This window comes from Notechis scutatus, chromosome Z, assembly GCF_049901735.1.
Source record: "Notechis scutatus isolate UNSWTSFEM ecotype Mainland chromosome Z, rNotScu1.2, whole genome shotgun sequence".
In the NCBI taxonomy this organism is placed as follows: Eukaryota; Metazoa; Chordata; class Lepidosauria; order Squamata; family Elapidae; genus Notechis; species Notechis scutatus.
In genome coordinates this window covers 64,668,798-64,681,026 of record NC_142025.1, presented here as the reverse complement: position 1 = coordinate 64,681,026, position 12,229 = coordinate 64,668,798, and the positions used below count along the sequence as shown (strand labels likewise).

General features: G+C 37.3%; 1 protein-coding gene across 1 annotated transcript in view; it reads right to left on the bottom strand.

The window, feature by feature from the left end:
• Positions 1-3,866: 3,866 nt before the first annotated feature.
• The window catches only part of BBS9 (Bardet-Biedl syndrome 9), a 407,995-nt gene continuing 399,632 nt past the window's right edge, over positions 3,867-12,229 (bottom strand). Inside the window, exon 22 of the mRNA XM_087946210.1 lies at positions 3,867-4,030. Within this exon, the coding sequence (XP_087802336.1) occupies positions 3,990-4,030 (41 nt within the window). The 3' untranslated portion in view covers positions 3,867-3,989. The remainder of the gene's footprint in view (positions 4,031-12,229) is intronic.

The window sequence follows — 12,229 nt, the reverse complement described above, 5'->3', positions numbered from 1 at the left end:
GTAAGTTAAAAACAAGACAGGAGTTGAAGGATTTGGGATTTGAGATAGAATGGTGGGCCTATTTACAATTACAGTCGAGGTATAGTAAAGATATGAAAGAATGGGGTACTAGTAGATGGAAAACATAATTAGATAAAATATTATTAGGGATGGATGAGAAACTGATTAAAAATTTTTACAAAGTATTATTGGAATGTAAATTGGAGGAGGAAAAGGTGAAAGAAACTATGCTGGCCTGGATGAAAGATTTTGGATATGGTATAAATTTGGAAGATTGGCAAATTTTATGGGACAGGAATAGGAAAATTACTTTGGCGGCATCATATGAAGAAAATTTACATAAAATGTTTTACCAATAGCATATCCCACCATCAAAATTAGCAAAAATGTACCCAAAATTATCCCCTAAATGCAACAAAGAAATCGGAACATACTACCATATATGGTGGAAATGTGAAAAAGTCCAAATATATTGGCTGAGAATTAGAAACTGGTTAGAAGAGATGTGTAAAATTAAAATAGAGTTTAGACCTGAACTTTTTCTATTGGGAATCAATGTTGGAAAATATAATAAGGAGATAATATACCTAATAGTTCATGTCACCACTGCCGCGAGACTAGCTCTTGCCCAAAGATGGAAAGGAAATGATATGCCAGAAGAGATGGAATTAATTAGAAAAATTAGGTCATGCGCTGAAATGGATAGAGTAACTCAAGAATTAAAAGAGAAGACTGATTTGCTTATTATAAAATTTGGGAGAAGTTTTACCACTGGTTTAAAAAAAGAAAGAAGTAATTGTAACAAAGATGATTAATATTTATGTACATATGTAAATTTGTATTTTTGTTATGTATGCACCATGTTCATTGTTTTTAATGTTTTTTGTTTTTTGTTCATTAATAAAATTTTAAAAAAACATTTCTTAAGAAGAATACTCAAGGGAGAAATTAGAATGCTTGAGCAGGAATATTCATTGATAAATCATAGTTAAGACATCCATGAATCCAAATCCAAATGGATATCAATGGGAACTATAAAGTTAACTGAGCCCTTTCTTTCTTTGTCAATTCACCTTTCTTTTTCAATAGCTGGAACAATAGAGGAAATAATCTAGAGGAGGAGGGGAGGGGAATTATAGTGACTATAATTCAGATTTTTACTAATACTTCAATGAGCTATTGATATAATTTTGCTGAAAATGCTTAACATTTCTAGTCATTTTGGTGAGAATGTCTTTTCTGTTGATTCTAAAGCTCTATTTTAAGATTTAAAAAATTAGGTTGTACTTCCTTACAAATTAACAATATCCTAAATGAAAATGAAAACACTAGTGCAGGTCCTAGTTCTTTTCAATAAATAAGCAGAACTAAATCTTTGTGGTCCAACTATGGTCTGAACTAAGAACAATGCAAAACAAATGCTAGCTTAATGAAATCATTGAAATACTATATTTCTAACCTATATTACACACTCATTTGCATTCAACTGATCTGGATCTCTTGCCAAGAGAAACTAGGAAGGTGCTAAGAGATTTGGTTAGTTCTTAAAATTATTTATACTATTGGAAAAAGCTGAGACAATTGCTCAGAATTCATGTTGCCTATATTGTAAAGAAGCATTAACTCTATAAATTAATCTGGTACAACAACTAGACCAAAACAAAAAGAGAAGCATATGCCTTAATTGGAGCATGCAGAATTGGAGCCAGGGAGCTCTGAATTATTTTATTATTTTCAGACAATGGTACATGTTGTCTGAAGGGAACTTGTGCAAGGCTGTTATTTGTGGATTATAGTTCTGCCTTTAACACCATTCTACCCAACAGGTTGTTTCTTAAAATGTCCAATTTGGGTATAAATAAGATTTGTTTGTGGATAAAGGATTTTCTGACAGATAGGCCACAGTCAGTAAGGATGGGATCTCACCATTCTTCTACTCTGATACTAAGCACAGGAGCCCCCCAGGATTGTGTGCTAAGCCCCTTCCTTTATTCTTTGTACACACATGACTGCACCCCATTGTATAACACCAATGCAATTATTAAATTTGTGAATGACACGACAGTGGTGGGGCACATTAATAAGAACAATGAGTCTGCTTATAGAAAGGAAGTACAAGGGCCGACACTGGTGTAAAGAAAATAATTTTACACTTAACACCAAAAAAACTAAAGAACTTATAATTGACTTCAGGAGGAAGAGAGGTGTACATTTATCATTGTACATAAATGGTGAAGAGATGGAGAGGGTTGGTAGTTTTAAATTTCTGTACACTTATATCTTGGAGGATTGTCATGGACTATGAATGCTAACATGCTTGTAAAGAAGGCACTGAAGAGGCTGTATTTCCTGAGTATGTTCAGGAAAATAAATCTATCTTAGTATCTATTTCTGTCCTACTACGCAGCACCATTGTGAGTGTCCTGACATACTGCATTCTTGTATGGTATGGGAGCAGCTCTGTAGCAGACAAAAAGCTCTACAGAGAATCATTAAAACTGCCCAGAATATAATTGGGGTCCAGTTACCAACCCTGGATGACATCTTTGCATCTTGCTGTTTGAGGAAGTTGCACAACATTCTCAGAGACTCTTCCCATCCTGCTTACAATCTTTATGAACTGTTGCCTTCTGGCAGAAGATACAGAACAATTAAAACTCGAACCACATGTTTTCTGAATAGTTTTTATCTCAGAGCTATAATTGCACTTAACAATGAACTTAAGAACCACCATCAGTGAGCTGTTGGACAATATTACTTTGTCTTTTGTATGGATGCTTGTGTGTTTTTAGGAGGCGGGGAATTTTGGTGAGTGGGGAGGTGTTTGGAGATTGTCATGTGTGTGTGTGTGCATGTTGAGTCTGGTCTCTGGGTGTTATGTGAATTTCGTTGTATGTATACTGTGTATATACGTACAATGACAATAAAGAATTCAATTCAATTCAATGTTTCTAAATTAACACTATTTCCATCTTGATTTCATTAGTCTTTTTGTGCATTTTTTCTGATAGACATTATTATATACTAACAACATTTTGGAGTCAAAATCAGACAGGCTTGGAGTGCAATTCAATCAAGACTGGATAAACTGCCCATTTTATATCAAAATTTACAAAATGATCTCAGAAAAAAATTCACAGCTATATTTGTTAAGTTGGATGATTAGTTTGCATAGCTAAGATTAAATACTCTGTTTGAAATTATTCAACAAGAACCCAGAGCTGTGCACAAAGGAATTCTCATTAAAATAGTTTTAGTTTTAGATAAAAAGATTTCAGATAAAGTGAATAAAACATCCAGAATAGACCAAGGACTGAAACTTCACAGACCTCTTTTGCACAAAAATGAAGAAGTTGTTATAAACTTACATAGCAGAGGTGGTATTCAGCAGGTTCTGACCAATTCTGGAGAACTGGTAGCGGAAATTTTGAGTAGTTCGGAGAACCAGCAAATACCACCTCTGACTGGAGATTTTACAGTATCATTCCCCTGCCACGCCCTCCAAGCCATGCCCACAGATCCAGTAGTAAAACAATTTGAATCCCACCACTGTTACATGGGAAGACTCAACATCAAATTTATAAATCAAAAGTGCAATCCCAATAAATCTAATGAATTATTGTGTATTTAGAATAGTAAACATAATCATCATCAGAATCTACCAATATGTTACAAAAGAGAAAGGAACTTTAAAGCACAGGATACTTTTATGTTTCAATATGTCAATATTTCAATAAATTAAAGGCCTTTGATCAACATGGATTTCTATTTAGAGTTTATAATTGCTTATCAGTTACAAAATGCTTTCTTCTACAATGTTATCTTGAAAAAATATCTCTAAAATCAGTAGCTAAAAAGGGAAGTATTTTCATTTAATAGTGGGCCTGCTTCTTGAAGCTTACTGTGTTCAGTACTGGAAAATAAAATATTACTTTTGGATTGTAATTGCACAGATTTTTAAAGACCTCCTGAGGGTCTTTTTGCACTTTTCATGGTGTTTCTGCTTCCTGTAATTCATCCTGTGACAAATCTGTAGAGAAACAGAAAGAACATAAAAAATTAAGTGTGGTTATACCAAGTAGCCTTCTTGTTAATATATTGCAATTCTACCATTTTCCCGAATGCTTGTAACACAAAAACCAAGTTGCAATTTAATTTCATAGTCCTCTTCTATTCTGTAAATTAGAGAGTTATTTCACATGTCTGTATTTCAGTTTCTTGCCCCCATTTTTAAACTGATAGTTACAAGATGATGAAAAATGGAGTCTGTTTCAGGAGGACCAAATATTACTCTTTTATAACTAGTGCTTTAAATTACTGCAATACAATAATCAAAGAAAGTTTTTTTAGACAACTATGTCTTCATTAACTCCTTTTAACTGTGTTCACCATGTAAACAAAAAGAAAAGGGTTATTGGAAAGTTGACCTGGGTGCTGTAATCTTTGTAATTCAGCTGCAATTTAAGCCCCTCCCCTTCTCCATTTAGTTACAGTTTTCGATTCTAAGGAATCTAGCTACTTAGAAAAAGTGACTGGGAGCACTGTTAAGTTGAAAAAACTTTACCAGATATGCAAAACACAACCCCAAGTCTAATTAGAAACTGCAGGTCAGTGGAAAGAACATTCTGGGGACACAAAAGACTAAAACAATGAAATCTGCACAAGAGTGTTAATTTCCTGAGGGGGAAGCCTGTGGGGGTTTGTTTTCTCAAAGCGCCTGCTTTCCAAAATACCATTAAAAGAATGATGTGAAGAACTGGGTGAGGTTAACAAAGGTCAGCTTCACATGGAACATCTTTTGTTCTGTGTTGTTGGCACATGCTGAGGTGCTGTAAAGATTATTCAAGATCTTGTCTCATTTAATAGTTTCATTTATGAGCAGGGACATAAGAGTCAAGAAGTGCATTCATTAAAATGGCAAGCAATAAACAAATGAAAAATCACACATGCCCCTTTAGGCAATTAAAAAAAGAGTTTGAGAACAGATCAAGACTACTGGAAGTAAAGATATTAATTAAAGGTATTAAAATGTTTGAGATATATATTCATTAGTAATTATTTCATTTAATCTATTGGTATATTTGTTACTGTCTTCAAAACAGTTAATAATAAAGTAATATAATTTACAGGTAAATCATATCAACAAAATTCTAGATTCTAGACCTAAAAATGTGTGTGATTTGAATATTTGATAAATTGGGAAATTCATAATATGCAGTATTCCTCCCCTTATTAAAATTATGTTATGCAAAATAGAAGCATAAAATATAGATGAGTAAACAAATAACAACAAATATTTTTAAAGTGAGAACTATATAGAAGTTATTGCATAAAATAAAATATAAGAGTAGCCTATTTGTGATTTCTCAAAAATATTTACACTTTGATTAAACTAGCTAGCTGAAGAAAGGATAGAACAATCTAGGAAGAAACACACAGAATCAAATAAATACAAGAGGAATTAGGTTTCTGGTACACTAGAAAGGACAAGGAGAAACATTAATCCTCTTGCTTTGCATTCTAAAATATCCTGAATGATTACCACCATGCAGAGAAATTCCGGTAAAAGTGGCCACTGGGAATATTGAACAAAAAATCAGAACTACAAATCAAAGCAAATCAACAAAGCCTGAGCCTTGAGACTTGCATTCCTTTGCTTCAGTTGAAGTGGTACTCTGGTATGGTACTTAATGTAGTACTATATGATGAGAGAGTTTTGTTTTTATTTTAATATTTATAACAATAGCCAATCTCATTCAGAAAAAGTTCCCACTATTTTAAATAAGAACTTTATGATTTCAATCTTCAAAAGCAATAATTGGGCAATGGGGAATTATTTCTTCTTTGTCCGTTTTTTTCTCAAAAACAAAAAGTTTATTCCATTTCCTTCTTGACCAGCAGCATATTTCAATTATGGACAAAACCAGAGAAAAAGGAGAGAAAAGAATTTAGATCAGCAAAGAAAGAATTGTTGGGTGTGGAATAAAATCTGTTTTTTCTTTTCTCAGACTAGAGTTCCTAGTTTCATAGGAACTGAGAGTTCTTAGGTTTCCTCAGACTGAGAGTTCCTAGTTTTTCATAGGAAAAGCCTGAAGTATCACCCATCCGTGGACAGTATTGGCATTTGAAATCCAAATTAGTAAGTGCCCTCCAGAAAAAAAAGAAGCAGCCCTGTAATAAAATCTTAATCAAATGTGAGGCCTTACTTGCAGGAAAATATTATTTGGAATATCCCTGGAAGATAGATGACCTAACTACTAGATGATATTGCCTGATTGTGATTTCAAGAGCACCTCTGCCCTTGTTCAGTTTTCTGGAGTCTTTCAGCAAAGGTAGACATCTGTCTTTGATCCCTGGACTATTTCTGGAACTTTGCCTGGAATCTAACTGTGCAGGATGTTTTGCCTATGCTTGGGAATTTGTGTTGACCTCTGGCCTGACACATAACCTGGCTTATAATTGACTGTGAGTGCCTGGATACTCTTCATCCTTTTGATGTAACTTGCTACTGGTTAGTGATTCTACTGTTCCGCAACCTTGACACTCTTGAGATGAGACACTATTTTTCCCCGCAGCTTTGGAATCATGTTATTTTTCTAGAGCAGCAAAAACAAAAAGTCTTATGCATTCCTGAAAGTTTTTCTTTTGTTTTCCTCCCCAGATAAATATGTGTGTGAATGACAATATAAATGAGACATTTTGTGTATCATTTTATTAATTTATAAAAAAGATGTCTGCTGAGAGAGTAAGAACAGTTTTAAAATGATTTGCATTTAAATTCTAACCCACAGATCCCTCTCTTCATTCTTTTCTAGAATGAGTTGCATGTCTTCTGATGCATATTTAATGTCATCAACATGGAAAACAAGCTTGACTAATTTTCTTGACATATTTCTACTAATCATATATATCGTAGATTCCTGCTTTTTGATTGTGACGTAGTTATTTAGATTTGATGATTTGTGGAATTTAATACCACATTTGAAACAGATTGTTCGGTGGCACACTATAAATGTATATTCATCAACAGAGTCTTCACCAGCTTCAGAGGAACATTCTTCCATTTCTCCTAATTTATTAATATTTTTGTTCTTTCTATTCACATTTACTTAGTAGAGACTCAATAGGTTAATAATCCTTGGAACACAGATACACACAAATAGTAAAAAGAAACACCATAACTCTTCTACAATTGTCTAGCTTGTTAGGATTAACAGATTAACAGAGTTGGAAAGGACCTTGTAGGTCATCTAGTTCAACCCCTGCCCAAGCAGGAGACCCTACACCATTTCTGACAGATGGCAGTCCAATCCCTCTTGAAAGCTTCCAGTAAAGAAGCTCCCACAACATCTGAAGGCAAGTTGTTCAACATCTGAAGGCAAGTTGATCTCAAGGTTGTATTTCATAAATTTGGTAAGTTCCCCTTCTATTCTTTAATCTAAGTCATTTATGAAGATATTGAAGAGTACTGAACCTAAGACATTATCTTGTAATACACCACTGCTTACTTCCCTCCATGTAGATTAAGGATAACTCATTGAATATGGTTTGTCACCTGGTTACAAATCCATCTGAGTCTAGAAGTATTTCACGAGAAGAGTATTACACTCCTCTGCTTGCAACAGAATACCCTGCACCAGTGGTGGGATTCAAATTTTTTTAATACTGGTTCTGTGGGCATGGCTTGGTGGGTGTGGCATGGCTTGGTGGGCATGACATAGTTTTGTGGGTGTGGCTTGGTAGGCGTGGCAGGGGAAGGATACTGTAAAATCTCCATTCTGTCAGCTTTGGAAGCCATATTGAAATCAGATGCTCCCACGCTGCCACATCTCAGCCTGGGAACGTGGGAGGGGGGAATATATTGGAGTATATCTAGTTAGACATAATAACATTCTTTTTCTGATTCAAGGTCAGGTTGTGTTGCGCATAACAGAGAAGAAGTCTTAAGTTGAGACAGATGGTGATTGGGGCATTTGACGTAATGATGGGTGTAGGGGATAGATTTTGTAGTTTTTACTTATTGTAAAAACCAGAACTTTCAGATTCGGGATTCCACAGTTGTGCCAGTTTACTATTCAAAATAAATGGACCTTCAAGAGATGTCTGTCTTGAAGTCATTGGATGGAATGGAGTGTTGCTGGAATGCTAACACATTCCCTCCCCAGTCCTGGGGGAAAGTTACCACCGGTTCTCCGAACTACTCAAAATTTCCACAACCGGTTCTCCAGAACTGGTCAGAACCTGCTGAATACCACCTCTGCCCTGCACCACCAGGCTTGAGATTTTGGGATTGGACAACCTAAAACTATGCCGCCTACAGTTGGATTTAAGTGTAGTACACAAAATTATCTGGCACAATGTCCTACAGTCAATGACTACTTCAGCTTCAACCGCAACAATACAAGAGCACACAACAGATACAAACTCAATGTAAACCATTCCAAACTTGACTGCAGAAAGTATGACAGAGTGGTCAATGCCTGGAATGCGCTACCTGACTCTATTGTTACATCCTCAAATCACCACTCCTTTACCCTTAAGCTATCCATTATTGACCTCAGCCCATTCCTAAGAGGTCTGTAAGGAGTGTGCATAAGCGCACAATCATGCCTACTATCCCTATCCTATTGTCGCCATTTATTCATACCTATTTCCTGTATTCATACTCATATTTATTCTTATATCTTATTATCTTGTAAGCGATTGACAAATCAAATAAATAAATAAAAAATCTGATGGTGATGCTATCTATCCCACTTTTTTAAGCTTACCAAGAAGTAGGTTGTGGTCTACTTTGTCAAATGCAGTCTAAATGAAAACCAAATATATTATGTCCATAGTATGTCTCTGGTCTACTAATTTAGTCATTGTGTTGAAGAATGAAATAAGATTGTTTTGGCATGATCTATTTTGAACAAGCCATGCTGACTTCTAGTTATTACTTTACTTGTTTCTAGATGTTGGCAGATCTATTTTTAAATTATGTTTTCCAGTATCTTACCAGGTATTGATGTTAAGCTGATTGGTCAGTAGTTTCCTGGGTCTGTTTTTCCCCCTTTCTTCCTTTTTTGAAGATGGAAACCACATCAGCTCTTTTCCAGTCCTCTAGTAGTTCCCTGGTGCTCCAAGATTTTTGAAAGATGTGGTACAGTGGTTCTGAGATGACATCTGCCAGCTCCTTTGGAACTCTGGGTTGTAATTCATCAGGTCCTGGTGATTTGTATTCATCAGAGATAAGAGAGGTGTTCTCTTACCATTTTTTTTTTGCTTATTTTAACTGATCTAAGTACATCTGTTTTTTCTACTTGGTTGGGTGGCCTGTGATATACACCTATGGCCATGTCATTCTTTTGTTTTCCTTTATATTGACCCATATGCATTCTAGGAGGTTTATGCCTTTGGTTTTGGCTTTGTGCATTTCTGTAGCAATATAGTGATCCTTTACATACAGTGCAACTCCACCTCCTCTTTTATGGTGTCTGGTTTTTTTGAACAGTTTATATCCTTCTATTAATATGTTCCAGTCATGGGTTTTGTCCCACCAAGTTTCTGAAATTCCAACTATATCATACCTACCTTCATGTATTAATAGTTGAAATTCATCCTGTTGTTTCCCTAATTTTGTGCATTTGTATATAGGCACCTGAGGTCTTTATGTCTGATTCTGGGTATGCTTCCTATGTCTCCTATTTGGTGCTTGAGCTTGTCTTTCCTCCCATCCCTCCTTACCTCATTATTTTACTTGTTTTCTGGGAGGGTTGCTTGGAATTAGGTCCCTGGAGATTGGCCACTCTGCCCCTCAATTTTAGTTTAAAGTCTTCCTGATAAGCTGAGCCAGTCATTTTCCAAAAATATTCTTCCCAGTCTTTGTGAGGTGCAGCCCTTGCCCAAAGCCTATCATGGAGGGAGTACAGACCATGGTCTAGGAATCCAGAGTTTTTTGGCAACACAAACCCTTTAGCCAGTAGTTCACTTCTATAATCCTTGGTTCTCTTACCTTTTGTTGGCAGTACAGATGAAAAATTACTTGAGCACCTAACTCCTTAACTTTCTTGCCTAGCTGTTTGTAATCATTCAATATTGTTTTCAAGTCCTTTTGTGTGGCATTCATCCCTACATGTAGTAATATAAAAGGGTAGTAATCTGAGGATTACTCAGATCTTAGATTTTTGCTCCAGGGAGACAACATACCTCCCTAGTTTGCCTGGTCTGCAGATGGCTGATTCTGTTCATTTGAGAATAGAATCTCCTATCACCAACACTCACCTTTCTTTTTTAGGGGGTGCAATCTGGGGGGCTTTTCTGTTTATCGCAGATGAGTTTGTTGATATGACTTTTTTAGGGATATTTGGTGATGTCTCTTTTCTTTTGTTTGCATGTTTTCTTTGAGGGGGAGGTTGTGGGTCTGAGTATTTTCAACTAGGGGGCGAAATTGGTTGCTCAGTTTTAAATAGGATGCTTCTGATTAGGTTAAATTGGGCAGCAGGGGTTTGTTAGATGTATTCTGCTTCTTTCTTTGATTATTGTGTTTCATTCTATGTGTGACATACTTCCTATCACCAACACTCGCCTTTTTTTTCCCTAGAGAGGTTTGGGATATTTTTCTATCAATCACAGAAGTATTGGATGGTGTTATTTTTTTAGAACATTTGATGATGCTTCTTTTCTATGTGTCTGCATGTTTTCTTCTAGGGAGAGTGTAAAATGGGCCCAGATGAGGAAGGACCAGGACTCAGGAATGCGAGAAACTCTTTATTTACAACCCAGATTCAAAAGCAAACAAACACGGCCAGCGCTGGCTCCACTTTGCATATAACGTAGGCTCATATAAATGTGGCATCATGCATATTTAACACCCCTCCCTTCTTAGTTCAGGCTGACCAATCACCGCATACGCAGCAGACGTAGTCCTTCAGGTAGGCAGGGCTTTTGTGGGTGCGACGGGGCCTGCATGGTTCAGTTGTTCCTGAGGCAGGGGCCTGAATGGACAGGTCCACCGCTGCTCCAGACTCTGCCCTTGGAAACGCCTCAAAGGTTTCCAGGGGCTTGGCAGTTTCTGTTGAGCTCAAGGCCTCAGAAGTACTATGCTGGACTCCTCCCCCCACAGCTAAGTCCTCTGCTGTTTAATTCAGGGTTTCCCTTGCTAATCTGTGTCTTTGTGGGGTTTCTAATTTCCGGGGTGTTGTTGTTGCCGGAGGTGTGTTGTGTTGCTCAGCTTCAAGTGGGGGTTGAACTATGCGGCCCCGCAGTTGGTCTATGTGCCTGTTCCATGTTCTTCCCCCTTCTACCTCATCTGTATGATCTGGGTCCAGTACTTTCAATTATTTTTGCCAGGACCCAGGTTTCCCCTCTTGTATAGTTGCATGCATACACTTTGTCTCCTGGTGTGAGAGTTCTACACTTCCCTGTGGAGTCTAGAGGGGTATCATTTGTATAGTTGGGATGGATTCTATCCAGGATGGACCTTAACTTTCTGTTCATAAGCATTTCTGCAGAGCTTCTGTTTGTTGTCGCGCTTGGTGTTATGTGTTGGGTTAGCAACCATTTGTCGATGTTTTCTTGCCAATCACCGGGGCCTAATTTTTGAAGAAGTTCTTTGGTTGTTTGGACTATCCTCTCTGCTTGCCCATTCACCACCAGATGAGCCAGTGCCGAAAAGGCATGTTGGATTCCAGATGGGTGAGGAAGCTTTCGAATTGCTGTGCTGTGAATTGCGATCCATTGTCTGAAACCAGCACATCGGGTAGCCCATGGGTGGAGAATATTTTCTGCAGGGCTCTGATTGTTTTCTCGGTTGTTGTGGATTTCATGATAACCACCTCCAACCATTTAGAGTAGGCATCGACCATGATTAAGAATGTTTGCCCCTGGCAGGGTCCTGCAAAATCTTTGTGTATGTGACCCCATGGTGCTGCAGGTTTTTTCCACTTGAGGGAGGGTGCTGAGGGAGGGGCCGGTCAGGATTCCTGACATGGTGAGCATGTGGCGACCCAGGTCTCAATGTCTCTGTCTATCCCCAGCCACCAGATGTAACTCCTCGCTAGGGCCTTCACTTTTACTATTCCGGGGTGCCCTTCATGTAGTAATCCCAGAATTCTTTCCCTTAATGGTTGCAGTACCACCACCCTGTCTCCCCATAATAAACACCCCCTTAATGCTGACAGCTCTAGCTGTCTATCTTTGAAAGGCTTGAATTCCTCCCCTTCCATCTTGTTCAGCCATACCCAGT